A 14,761-nucleotide genomic window follows, 5' to 3' on the forward strand; every position below is an offset into this window, starting at 1 on the left:
ACTTGAAACTGAACTGGAAGGTGTTCCACACGAGTGCTTCGAATTTACTCTCTAATAGCTACAAGCTGGTTTATTCATATGAACTTGTCTCTAAGTGAAGAGTATCTACCTTCTTCTTTTGCCTTCTTGAGAGCTCAATTACTACATCCTACAGTTAAGGTAGTTCTTCCATTTTAATTATAAAAGTTTTGTTATCTGTATTAGGATATAAAGATAGGCTTTAAAAACACTGATTGTTTAAATATTGTGCAAAAGTTTAGAAATGTGGCAATTCCATTTATAGATCTCTCATTCAAATTTTTGAGAGCAAGGGTGGTCTTTAAACTGTGGTGAAGAATGGCAGTATAGAATACTGAGTCATATCTTAGGATAAATAATAGATATTAGCTTACTTGGGTTGTCTCATCTGACCTTAATAATTACCACCCTTGTTTGGAATTGCAGTTTTTTTCATTATTTACCTTGTTTACAAGTTGCTGTTCTTCGAATAATTGTGAATTTTAATGTAACTCACTATAACTTTCAGTAGTTTTAAGAAAGAAACATTTTACTTGAGATTGTTTTGACTTGACGAGGTTTGTCTGGCATGTAACATAACCTTGGAATTCTGCTCTGTAGGATTTTAGAATATTATAAAAGAATCTGAAGTGAAGAGGGTGTCAAGCCTTTTATTGTTTTGGGTTTCTTAGTGAAATTTGTGTTGTCTTCCTCCCAGCCCGCACCTTTCTCCTCAGAAAGAAAGATTTTTTTTCCCTTGCGTTTCTCCTTAAACTAATTTTACTTGAAAGTATTTATAAATAATTTGTATTCTCTGGAAAAATTCAGATTTTGAGTGGATGCTACTAGCCTAATACTTTTCTTGTCTTGTGCCAATTTCCTTCAGCATCATATAATGGAGAGGAGGTATAGGACCCTCCAAAGTTTGTTTGTCAGTGCCGTTAAATCTATTTTAAAGTCTCTTAATTCAGACACCTTTGAGTTGGTCATGTAGAAATAGCATATATTCATGATATGCATGCAAAAATTACATGATTGATATGATACGTTAATGTTCATGACAGCAAGAATAATTCATTTTCTGTGCAGATGTATTCTTAAGGAAAATACTTTTACAGTAGTTTTAGCACAATCTATTTTTCATGTTTTTGTGTCCCCGGCTCCGCACGTTTGTATTCCAGCTATTGTTTTCCTGTTCCAAGCAGTTTACAGACATTTTTCTCAGTGGATTGATTGATTGACAGTGGGAAGAGGAAGGTGTAGAATATCAGTGAATAATAAATTACAGAGTGAAAAAGCTTTCATCTCTTAATCAGAATCAAAATATGACTAAAGGTTATGGAAATGTTTTTGTTACTATTTAATGTTAATTGTGGAATATGTGAATGAAAAGTATTAAAAGTATTCCAGTTCTTATTAATTTATTTTTCTGTACTGGAAGAGAATTAAATATGTGTTAGGGGAAAAGAGCAGTAATCTTTTGATTCTGGTATACCAGGAGAAATCAAGATAGATAAGTATGACAGAATTGAGAAGACAGAATCAGTGTATTGTGCATACTTGCTGGCTAGAACTTTGGTTCTCCAGTCTTTTTACTTGGCACAGAGTTAGTTTAAAATGGGAGCAGGGGGAGTGTCAGTTGTTATCCAAACATAAATCTGGAATAACTTACTGTGTATTAGGAATGAATGCCTGGCACATACTGAAGACGAAATACTCACTCTGAAATTGTGCTGTGTATTAGCAAAGGAAAAATAACGTGGTATTACGTGACATAAATAAAAGCAGAGAAGTTTCTGTAAAGCTCACTGTATAATTCCTTCCAGCACACCCACACTTAGTATTTACTGAACAAAGATTAAGGGCAACAAATCAAGACATAAATTTTGTCGTTGTCTTGGCAAAACATTTTTCTGAGAATGATTGCTTGCCAGGTCTTTATGAATTTGAAGATAAATGTCCTGTCTGCAAACTGAGAGCAAACCCTTTTTTAGTTAATAATTGGCTAAACAGTCCTGTCTTTGTGCGTAGAAGATTACAAGCGACTTTAGCCCTACTTAAAATATTAATAATATTTAGACATAAGCACGATGTAGTCTTTACCTCTTTTGTGCTTCACTTTCTGCTTATACTCCCGTTGTTAGCCACATTAAAAATCTTTCCTTCTGCTTGGTTTGGGTAAAGGAGACAAAAAATGTAGATTGTAAAACATAGATTGAAAACACCAAGTAATTTCATTCATTTGTGTGTTTCCAGGTATTCCAGATCTTCATCATAGTATTGAATAGAGATGACAATTATAGGTCAGTTATTTCCAAGAGTGGCTGTGTTCTCAAAATGCTTTGTTTAGGCTTTAAAGTCTTGGAAATTTTTCCAGCTACGATGTATAGTTTTCATTGTCTTTTTATATCAACAATTTTAGCAGCTTGGCTTCTCACAAAAGAAATCTAATATCAAATATTACTGAGCAAATGGTAATGTAAGTCTAGTTGTTTAGTTTTATGGAATATTACTGTGGTCATTAAGGACATTTTAAACATTTACAACTCAGGTTCTTGAAGAAAAGTGCTCCAAAATCATTTTGATGTAAAATGAGGTCTCTGGTCATTTAAAAAATCATGTGCTGTATTTTTAAAATGTGAAAATTTGTGTGATTTAGCAAGCACAGTAATAATGCACTCTATTGCTTTTACAGTATTATAGAAACCAAGATAGCTATATTTAAAAGAATGTAAATAATTTCTGTTTTCTTTCAGAAACAGAGAAAAAAGCTGAATAGGATAGAGAGCCTTCACAGCAAACAGAGATTTTGGAGGTGATAAATAGTTGGCTTCTTGCTCAGGAGGTCTTTGCTACTGAGATTACTTGTCAACATAAACATGGAGGACAGTTCTTTGAACATTAATTACTAGTTTAAAATTTCACTGAGGATACTAACACAGGAAAATGTTATGTTTTGTTTACTCCTGATGAAAATTCAGTAATGAAGTAAGTTTGCCTATTTGCTGCAAGTTAGATAGGATAAGGACAGTAAATGGATTTCCTTCACTAGATCAAAACGTATCTTTAGTTACTATTGTGTATGCTTACCAAAAGTAATATTTGTGTGATAAACTACATGTAAAAGCGAAAGGTACTTAAGACTTTTAATTGGCAAAAGTAGTAGTTTTGAAAAAAGTGTAGTCTTGTAGGAAATGTAAAAAATAGAACAACTGAGCACTTCGTCATTGTCTATAACAAGGCAAGGTATTACTCATTTAGGTCAAAATGCAATAAGTACAACTTTAGTGATTAGTGTCTTCATATTTACTTGCCTATTGCTCTTTATACACATAATTTTAAAAGCAAAAATTCAAAATATTAAAAGAATATTATTTTTATTTCAGTACTGTCTGTAGGGGCAAATACAATATTATTTCCTATCTATCCTATTCAGCTTTTGTCAGAAATACTGTATTCTTTCAGTTTTTCAACTATTTCATTTTCTTTCTGCATAATAAGTTAAAAGATTGATAATAGTTTTTCAACCTCCAGAGTTTTGACTAGAGCACCACTGAGTAAAGCAGTAGGTGTACCAAAGTGTACTTAGCAGCATTTTCATAGAATTACATGATGAAGGTTTGGGTTGGAAGGGACCTTAAAGATCATCAAATTCCAACCCTCCTGCCATGGGCAGGGACACCTTCCACTAGACCAAGTTGCTGAAAGCCCTATCCAGCCTGGCCTTGAACACTTCCAAGAATGGGAAGTGTCAACAGTAGTTTACATAAACGTCATAATCTTGGTCACCACTTACTTCAGGAAGAAGGAAAAGCTTTTGACCTTACCTCAATGATTGCGTCATCAGAGGTGTGTCTCTGGGCAGGTGTGTCTCTTGATATGCAGTATTCCTTTTGAATTTATTACTGTGTGTGAAGAGGTGAATATGTTAAAAATTCGGAACTTTGAAAGTTCTTAAAGGTTGCCACAAACTCTTTTAATTTGCTAAGTTAACTTAAGTGTGCTTTGACCTTGTGCCAGCTAATAAGATGCAGGAGTTCTCCCTTGTGATGTATATTGATGTTGGTAAATGTGAGAGGGTTCGATGGGTAGATGTGGTATATGTCTCGCTATGTATTTGGTTGCGTGATACAGAAATGTCATTGCTGCGACAGATGGAACACATTTAACCTTAGTTCAGATTCCATAAATAATCTGTAGAATGTCTGTGTTTGTATAGGTAGGGCATGTACTAAATTCTATGATTTTATGCCATGAAATGTGTTTAGGGAAGCTTGCAATCAAATAATGTACTTAAAGATCAGCTTAGTTGAAGACTGTAAGTTCCAACATGAGATTATGACACTTTAATCTGCAGTAAACTCAAATTAATTTGAGTTCCTGAAATGCAGATCTCTTTATCTTTGTGTGGATTTCTTTCCAATATAATTTCAAATTTACATGCGGTAGTTTCAGAATTTAAATGTTAATATGACAGGATCATGAAGATAAATAAGATGAGTCTAAGTTTATGTATCAGTAATTAGTTTAATTTTAGTGTTGTCACATAACTACATAACAAATACAATTTTTGTTAAACTTTGTCTTGGTCAGTTATTTTAGTTGTTCATAGCCTTTACTCATTCCTGAATATTGACTTTTATATGGTTGTTCATAGTATCACGGAATGGTTTGGGAAGGCCATCCAACTTGACCTTCCAAAGATGAGGCATACGCAGTGTAGGTAACTGCACTCTGGACAACCAGTTTCATTGCTTCTCTGCCCTAAAGAAGTAAAGAGTAAAGAATTTCCTCCTTGTATTTAATGTAAATCTGCCCTCCTTTAGTTTAAAGCCACTACCCTTTGTCCTATCACTATACTGATAAAGAGTCCCTCTCCATCTTTCTTGTAGGCTCCTTTTTGGTACTGAAAGGCCACTATGAGGTCTCCCTGGAGTCTTCTCTTCTCCAGGCTGAACAACCCCAAATCCCTCAGCCTGTCTTCATAGGAGAGGTGCTCCAGCCCCTTGATTATCTTTGTGGCCCTCCTCTGGACTCATTCTAATATGTCCATGTCCTTCTTGTGCTGGGGGCCCCAGAGCTGAACGCAGCACTCCAGATGGGGTCTCACGAGAGCAGAGCAGAGTGGGAGAACCACCTCCTTTGGCCTGCTGGCCGTAATTCTTTTGATGCAGCCCTGGATATGATTGGCTTTCTGGGCTCCAAGTGCACATTGCTGGCTCATGTTGAGTTTGTCATTGACCAACACCCTCAAGTCCTTCTCCTCAGGGCTGCTCTCAATCCAGTCTCCTCCCAGCCTGTATCAAATCAACATCTAATTTAGACAAGGATGTTAGGTGGGACAGTGTCAAATGCTTTGCACAAGTGCGGGTAGTTTCTCATCAGTTTTCTTCCCTTGTCCACGAATGCTGTAACCCCATCATAGAAGGCCGCCAACTTTGTCAGACACAATCTGCCCTTAGTGAAGCCATGCTGACTGTCACCAGTCACCCCCCTTATTTTCCATGTGCCTTAGCATAGTTTCCAGGAGGATCTGCTCCATGGTCTTGCAGGGCGCAGAGGTGAGACTAACTGGCCTGTAGTTCCCCAGTCTTCCTTTTTTCCATTTTTGAAAAATGGGAGTTATGTTTCCACTCTTCCAGTCAGTGGAAACTTCATCAGTCTACCACAACCTCTGAAATATGATGGACAGTGGCTTAGCAACTTCATGTGCCAGTTCCATCAGGAACTTTGGATGTATTTCATCAGGTCCATTGGACTTGTGCACCTTCAGGTTCCCTTCAGGTTCTTTAGCTGGTCTCGAACCTGATCCTTTCCTGTAGTGGGTGGTTCTTCATTCTCCTAGTCCCTGCCTTTCCATTCTGTGCCTTGGCTGGCTAGCACACTTGCTGGTGAAGACTGAGGCAAAAAAGTAATTGAGTAGCTCAGCCTCCTCCATATCCCAGGTAACCAGGTCTCCTGTTTCCTTCTGGAGAGGACCAACATTTTCCCTAGTCTTCCTTTTATCACTGATGTTCTTACAGAAGCTTTTTTTGTTGCCCTTGACGTCCCTGGTCAGCTTTTAATTGTCAGGGCTTTAGCTTTCCTAACTTGATCCCTGGCTGCTCGGACAATGTCTCTGTGTTCCTCCCAGGCTACCTGTCCTTGCTTTCATCCTCTGTAGGTTTCCTTCCTGTGTTTGAGTTTGTCCTGGAGCTGCTTGTTCATCCATGCAGGCCTGCTGGCATTTTTGCCTGACTTCCTCTTTGTTGGGGTGCATTGCTCCTGAGCTTTGAGGAGGTGACCCTTAAATACTCATCCATCCCCCAGCAGAGCTCCATGCACTCCAGCTGCTCACTGACGTAAAGGGCAACATCCCCTCCTCATGTCCCCATTCTTCACTGTCTCTCATCCTTCATTGAAAACTTAAATAGAAAGTTGCTAGGTTGTTCTGTCAGTTATTTATGCAAGAGCAGAGAGACATTAGAGGACACAGGTACTTCAGTGTATGTTTTTGTTATGTTTTGGTCTTTAAATGGTTGGGCAGCCCAACAGCTTTAACATTCAAAAATGTGTCAGTTTTGCAGTCCTAAATAAGGTGTGTATATATATATATATATATATGCTCTGTATGGTTTGAATAATCAGTTGTATACGAAACAGGAAATACTATTGTTAAAACCTAGATAAACTAGTTAAATTGTGATGCCTACCAGAAAAACGTAGGTAAGTTTTATGGAGAGATCTCATTTTATTAGACAAACTGCTAATAGGTGGAAAATGCAGATAAGCTTCTGTGCATATAATGCTTTCTTCCATAGCAAGCATCAGGTTAAGTACAGGCTGAAAACAGTTGTTTTATGTGTGTTTACTGAGATAATTTGAAGCGAAAAGGTTCTCCCTAGTGCATAAAAAGATGCTTGGAATAGGAGAGAGAGTAAAGATGTGAGGCAGTAAAGGTTCACTTGCAGAACGCTATCAGCACTGGGATATGCTGTAATGTTCATGATAATGTTCAGGAGAGTTAAAAAAAAAAAAAAAAAAAAAGTATAGTTCTTATACTCTGCATTTGAAGGTGTTTTGCAGGACACCTTTGATGGTCAGAAATGAGAATTCAAATAGAGTGGTTTTGTGGAAAAATGTTAATGTCTCCATTGGGTTACTGAATGTTTCTGTCCATTATCCCTTCTGTGTGTAGTAATTCTGGTAAATAATAATTGTTTGGTTACATCCGCAGTTTCCTAAAGCATATGAAATTTTGCCAAGTACATACATGAAATTCATGTTTTGATAATTCTGTTCATCATTTTTAACCAGAGGATAGTAATCATAAGCTTTTCAAGATCACACGAAAGAACTGTAACCTTTACTTGCAGGGAAAGTTTAATAAAGTCTGTTTTGTTTGATTTGAAGATCAGGTTTGTGTCCTTGTTTGCCTTTTGATGATGTGTATGCATTTATGTGGGTACAATAGATTGTTAATTCCCTTTGTTAAAGTAATGGTTTTAAAGTTGACTAGTTCCTGCTACAGGAAACTTTTTTTTTTTTTAGGTATATCCATACACTATGTACTTATATGAGTTGTGTGAAAATTATTTGTGGATACTTAGGGAAAAAATCAACTTGAAGCTCATATTAGAGAGTTGCATTGGAGAGTAGTGATTATTTAGAAAAGCACTTACAGTGATACAACCATCAATTTGAAATGAGCAGAGATACTCATTGTGAAAAATAAAGCATAAATCTTAGAAAAAAAATACTTCCTAGTATTTATGCAAGATTGAATAGATCTCAAATTACCTGTCAGTGCTCAGTAGCACTATAGTATTGCATTGTTTCATTGATGAGTTTCTTTCAGATATAATGGGAGGTGAATTGCTTTGTCTGGTAATGGGTTTTGCCTTAGATACTTAATCTTTTTTTTTCTATGTTTTGTTTCCTTTAAGGTCGTTTGTATGCAATGCAAACAGGCATGAAGATTGATAGTAAAACCCCAGAATGCCGTAAATTTTTATCTAAGCTTATGGATCAGTTGGAAGCTGTAAGTATAATTTATTGCTGTCCTTTAAAATTATTCATGATGTTATTTTAATTTCTATTTAAGCTTCTGCAAATACTGTCTTTCCTATGTCATCATTGTTTGAAGCAACTGTTCTGTATGCAGGCTTAATGTAAGAATTTAAGTGGTATGTCATAAATCAGCAGAAGGGTTGGAAGGAGATAAAGCTCTGTGTGTGTGTATTTATGTGTGTATATATATGCATGCATAATCATAACTGTAACTTCATACAGTGGACATTTGCCATAAGATTTTGATCAGACAATGTGAATTATGATACTTTATGTATATTCTCATGAGAAATCATAATTAATTATGAAATATATGCTGGAGACCTTTTTATTGATTTGTCTTTCCTTGAAGTCTGTGAGAGTTACTTGTAATGCTGTAGGAGTGATTAGCTTAGTCCTTACTGCTTTTAAAATCTTTGACCTAGGTTGTACCCTGGGAGTTTCTTTAAATGTTCTCTAAAAGATAAACGTACTTTTGATGTTATCCTCTGTTAGAGATTAGGGATCTTGTACTATGATTTTTCGTAAGCATAGTCTTATCTGTTGTGGTTAAGAGATAGTTATGCCTTGCTCTTTTGAGCAGACCTGGTAGCATTAAAAAGCAAACAGTCTTAAAAAGAACAGAGTTAAGGTAAGAAAGGTAGTCATTGTACAGATAGTTTAAATTCCAGGAGCTGTTTGTGTTCTTGTTCTGTAGAGTAGTTTTCAATAGTCTGGGAGGAAGTAGTGCATGGATTTTAAGGTTTAAGTGCTCATTTAGAAGCAGAAAGTAACACTGAAAAATGAAGTGGCACTTCTTTTTGTGTTCAGTGTTAATGATTCCATCCACAAACTAACCATAGAAATACCTGAAGAATTGGTGTGAAACTAATGCAACAGCCTTCAGTTCTTCAAGGAAAAAAATGATACGTGAACCATTTGCCTTGTATTCATACCTTGTTGTTCATGTTATGTTTTATTACTGATTTTTTTTGGCAATGGAAAATCCTGTGTACAGTGACTTGGTGTGTTATTGCATCAATTTTTGATATCTTCAGTGGATCTGGTTCTCATGCTGAAAAGGGAAGAGGTAGCAAGAGAGATAAGATTTAAATCTCTGAAAGGTGTTCCCCTTCATTCCATAACTATTCTTGAAGGTGTATTGAATCCCTTGTGGTACTGCAGCAAGTAATCTGTCTGTAGTGTGCGGTTACCCCTTTTGTTTCAAATTTGGAAAAAATGGAAAACCAGAAAAACCCCCAGTTTAATCTCTTAGTTTAAGGTTCTCTCTGTGACAACTGATGCGAAGGTATCAAAATTCCTTTTATGTAGCCAGGTGGTGGAAGACTGAAGAGAGTGCTTCTAAGCAGGTGTAATACAATATTTGGGAGGCTGGGAAGCTTGAGTATTGATAAGTTGGTGTGTGAATACCTCTGCAGTAATTTAATAGCAGCCATTGTCAGTCTACCCGTACCAGCAGGGGGCACAAAGGAGTGTTACAGGTCTGTGCTAAATGGTTCTCACAGCTTCCTGTGGCTTGCCACAATTATTTTAGAGGTTAAGACAGAAACTTACGAGTGATCCTGAATTTTTTAGTAGCAAAGAACAAAACGATATAGGTGTATCTGGAAATTACCAAATGTTTTAATTTGCAAGCAATTTCATACTATTTCAAATATGTGTAATTAATTAGATACAGTAATTTTAGATATAAAATGCTTGTTTCAGTCAGAAATATTTTTACATATGATTGTGTTGTTTTTTTTTTCAATAGGTAACTGTTTCATTTAAATGTGTTTACTAAAATTAAACCAATTTGCTTGATTTTAGGGTCGAATTATGAATAACAGTTTTAAAAAATGGTACTGCTGTACTGAATCACAAATTCAGATGTTTGAAGGATAATTTCAGAAGTAAATAACTTGGTTAACTTGAATTTTTGAGGAGCTTATGTATCTGAGTGCCATTTGTGCATTTGAAATTATCTCTATTGAACACTAGATTAAGTATAGCAATAAATTATTTTCCAAGTGTAAGGTATGCATATAGGCTGGTAAAATACATATTAGCAATTTGCTTTCTCTGTGAACTTCAGTATTTCATTTCAGATATATATCTTGCAGTTTACAAAGTATAACTTTTTTGTGTCATAATTTGTAAAATTAATACTTTTTGAAAAATATATAGGAGTTTGACAAGTCTGCAGATTTGAAGTACTCTTTAGAAAGTTTATTTTTCACTACTGAAATCAATTTAAAAAAAAATATTCTGTGTATTAAAAAGTTGGCAGCAACGTAAAAAATATTATGGAAGTGTAGCTTGCATGATTAAATTTTCCTCACACACTCAAAGTGAAAAATAACAGCCATTCAGATGCTGGTTTTAAATCTTTTGGCAAAATAAAGGCTGCAGGTTAGTATCATGCAGTGTTCCTGTTTTTGTTCTCTAAGGATAACCCAAGATTTCTTTATGTGCAAACAGTAAGCCTATTCAGAAGCTGTAAGTCCACCTGTTGTAACTGTTAGTGGATTATTTGCTTTACTGATTTTTATTAGGAAACCCGAGGATTCTTGTGCTCCAGCATCTTTGAAAAGAGGTCTTTCAATTGCAGTACACTGCTTAGACTGAAAATTCCAGTAAATCCATAGGTCACTAGACCAGTTAAGGTGGGGTTCAAACTTGGTGAAAGATGTAATGCACTGCAGTGAAATATCTTATAAGAAAGAAGATGCATAGTCACTCTGATCTACAGTACCTTAATAATGTATGCAATACTTTATCAATTGAGCTGTGTTGAATTGCAGTGCATGCTTCAGAGTGCTTTGTCCTTTGGATAAAAAGGGGAAAATATCTGCAGATATTCCTTCAGAATATTACAGTTGTATATTTTTGTGTTTGTTTTTAAGGTGATTTTTCTTTAAAAAGTATTTTCTACTAGAAGATAGTATTAAGATCTACTTATTCTTAACGTTTCTCTCTCCAAAAGAGTGTATTTTCTCTTTGGCATGCTACTTTTAGTGTTTGTTATGTTAGAAGGTGGAGATTTGAAAAAATAAAGTGCATATGGTTTCTTTTTTAAATTGTACTCGGGTTTGTCTAAATCAGCAGCTGCTTCTTGTGTTTGAATTAGATTGAAGTTCTAGGGTCTAATAAGGTAATGAATGTATTTTTTTCAACTTTTCAGATGAAAAAGCAATTTGGTGATAATGAAGCAATTACTCAGGATATTGTTGGTTCTGCTCATGTGGAGAATTATGCTTTGAAGATGTTTTTGTATGCAGACAATGAAGACAGAGCTGGGCAGTTTCATAAGTAGGTGAAAATCTTTGCTTTGTTGTCTGAATTAAGATACTGGTCAGGAAATTTGAATTTTCAAACTCTTTTCAATTTGACTATAAGCAGGAGTTGTGCTTTAATGCATTCATCTTCCAGAAAACTCCATGTGTTACTATTTCTGTCTCTAACTTCATTGGTATATTCCATCTTGTGTTCTTTAAGTGGTTGCTCACCTTCTGTCAAGCCTTTTAATTAGCTTTCTCAGACTAATATTGAACTTGTTGTCATGCATATTATGTTTTTTACTATCCACTGATATCAAAATTGTTGTGATGATGCATGATGTTATTTGATTTACAGTGATCACTACAGCATGCTGGTGATTTGGCTGGGCCCTTTTGAAGATAGTACAGGATGTCCAGTGTCCTGTATTGAACATTCCAAACTAGAAACTAAGTGTAGAACACATGTCCTGCTTGAAAAAATATGACCACTATGCAGAAAGTCTTCAATGATATCAGTCAGTATGTTCCTAAATTTTAACATTGTGAAGTTCTGTAGCATCAGATTAAAAGAAGAAATCAGGGAAGATTTGTTTGAAACAAGCCAGTGTAATCTAAACTGTTAAAATGTGATCCTGAGAGGATGACATTGCCAAGTTAGCAAAGTGTTTTCTTTTTTTTTTTTTTTTTTTATAGAAACATGATAAAGTCCTTTTATACTGCAAGCCTCCTGATAGATGTTCTGACAGTATTTGGGGAGCTCTCTGAAGAGGTAAGTGGTAAGGATGTATGATTGCTTTTCGTAGCACAGTTGCAAGTTACTGTTCTAGTTCTGCAATATTTTAATTTTTTTTATAATTTTGAATACGAGCTTCAAAGAACGTAGTGACGTGTATTTGACTACACAATTAGAACCTAAGTTGTAAGGAATTGTAATAGCCATTTCAAATTGTATTTAAAATATTAGATAAACATTAGCAGTAGAATATTAGAAATAATGTGAAATACTAGATATCTGTTATAAGATGACTTAGCAAATAAGCAAGACTTAACAGGTATTCAGTTAGAATTTCAAAGTCTGATTTTTACTGAGGGACAGCAGTGTTCTGTCAAGCAAATGAGAATGATTATAGGGAAAAAATGATGCAAGGCTCTTGGCTTTTTCCATCTTCCTATTTTTCACCCTGCAAGTAAGAACTTTAGTGCTAACATTTGAGTTGGAATTATATACACTTTTAGTTACAATGAGTATCTTTATTGTCACAACAAATCTCACTTTTAAAAGGTGATATTATTAAGTTGAAAGGATATGAATTTACTTTTTTAAAAAAAAAGGCTTGCTGTATGACCGTTTGGAAACGAATATTTTATTTTTAAAAACTGTCTACCAAAGTAACTAACACAGACACATTGTATCATTCTTTATGGCAGATTATTTGCAATCAAACAAGTTTTCCAGAACTGGCTGAACAAAATCATGATTTTATTAAGGTATACCAAAATAATCTTTTGGTCTGTTTTAAAGAAAACTTTTAAATTAGGTGTATAGTCAGCTATCCGTTATTCATGCCACACAGGAGAGTTACTCTCCAGTATAGTGGAGTAGATACTCTACTCTTAATAATGTATTTCTTGTTCTGAGAATTAATTTAGCAAAGAACACTTCAGTTTTTATTGAATGATAAAGTCACTTTGGAAATGTAATGGTATAGTTGATAACTTCTGACAAAGAAAAAAAGATATAGAAAAATGGTACTGACTGGTGAAAACAAGTTTCAAAGGCTGTTAAAGGAAGGTTGAAATACCTTAAATAAGAAACGGCAGTGATACTAAACAATTTGTGACAAAATCAGCAAGGACTGATCACGTAAGTGCTTAATATGTTTCAGGCCAACTAAGTCTATATAGGTAATCAAAAAATGTTTTATGCCTCACATACATGAGTGCTGTAGTAGGCTTCTTTGCTTCCGCTTGTAATATTTCCTTAGAAACAAACGTTCTGTTGCTTTGCAGCTCCATAACAGCCCTGTGGTTATATTGGTCCCAAACTACTCCATGCCATGTTAGGAATACACAAACTACACATTCTGTATGTAGATTTCAGGTCTGATAAATACGGACATGCACATGAAAAATAATTGTTACATTTAAAATGCAGTAACTGTGGCTACTTTCATTTGTAAACATTGGAAGGAAAGTAAAAGAATAATTTTGGTGGTGGTGTGCTTCAGGTTCATATTAATCATAGAGTTGTTGCGCAAGAAGGGGGACACTTGTGCAACTGTTCTTTCAAGATTCTACATCTTCTATAACCTGAGAATATACTAATCTAAATTTTTCATCTATCAAGTGCAACAAGTACAAGTGTTTCATGTGTTCTGTTAAAACTGGCTGCTCTGCACGCTCACATCCTTTATGATATGAAATAATAAGTCCCTAGAGCCAGAGAGTGAGTAACGTAATGGACCGAAAAGACACTCACCTTTGACTGTAGGAATCCAGTGCATTACCAATATTCAGCAAGCTTTCAGAAGTCCCGAAAAATTCCTTTGTGTATATACGAAACAACTATAAAACGTCAATGGAATGGAAAGCTAGCAGTGATGTGTTTACTGCTGAATGTTGTTTTTTTCATTGATGTTGAAAGTACAGAAGTGCTTTGTAATTGGAAAGAATTATTATCTCATTTTGTTTGTTTAATTAGTGAAGACATTAAGAGTGTGTACAAGAAATACAGTAAAAGGCTTGCACTTCTGGTTAGCATCATTAAGTTTCACCATTTTCCTTATCCAGTGCCACATGAAGGAATGTTGGGACAAGTATGACGTGACTGTCTTAGATTTTTTGCAAAAGCCTTTTTTAGCCTGAAGGAAGTCTCAGTCTGACTCCTGGTTGTGTAGTAAGATATCTAACTCTTCTACCCTTTCTGACTATTCAGACCATCCATGTTTCTTTTCAGTAGGTAGTTGCCTTTACATGTATGGAATGTTGACTATTAAAATGCTTTTAAATCAACAGCAAAAGATATTTGACACCTAAAATTAGAAATTCAGTATTCTAAATAATGTGTATATTTCTAACTGCCAAGTGGTTGATTATAGGTTAGTATGAATGGATTATATTAGAGGAAACACTGGATATTCTGTATCTCAACATTAGAGCTAGACAAAAGGGTTCTCTAGAAGACATGTTTTACACAGCTCATATGAGATCGGTAAGAAGCTGTGTGGTAATAGTTATTTTCCTTTACCTCAGTAATGCTGTTCAGAGGGCAGCCTTCTGAAAAGAAACAGATGTTCACATTGAAAAGAGACTAAAAGCAACATCTGGGTTCAGGCGTTAGAGGTTTTGCATTTAGGTGCATAATAACGTGTCAAAAGAGGGTTCACTTACTTGCCTGTAAATTTTGTGATCTTTTATAGATTATTCAAATTGCCTTGCTATCACTGCCAGAAAGA

General features: G+C 35.2%; 1 protein-coding gene across 1 annotated transcript in view; it reads left to right on the plus strand.

Annotated features, from left to right (window-relative positions):
* Positions 1 to 14,761, plus strand: part of VTA1 (vesicle trafficking 1) — a gene marked incomplete at its 5' end in the record, with an annotated part of 41,246 nt that overhangs the window by 6,595 nt on the left and 19,890 nt on the right. The window contains 3 exons of the mRNA XM_040551129.1: positions 7,923 to 8,017; positions 11,210 to 11,337; positions 12,000 to 12,075. Coding sequence (XP_040407063.1) covers positions 7,923 to 8,017; positions 11,210 to 11,337; positions 12,000 to 12,075 — 299 coding nt within the window. The remainder of the gene's footprint in view (positions 1 to 7,922; positions 8,018 to 11,209; positions 11,338 to 11,999; positions 12,076 to 14,761) is intronic.

Source organism: Cygnus olor, chromosome 3 (genome assembly GCF_009769625.2).
Source record: "Cygnus olor isolate bCygOlo1 chromosome 3, bCygOlo1.pri.v2, whole genome shotgun sequence".
In the NCBI taxonomy this organism is placed as follows: Eukaryota; Metazoa; Chordata; class Aves; order Anseriformes; family Anatidae; genus Cygnus; species Cygnus olor.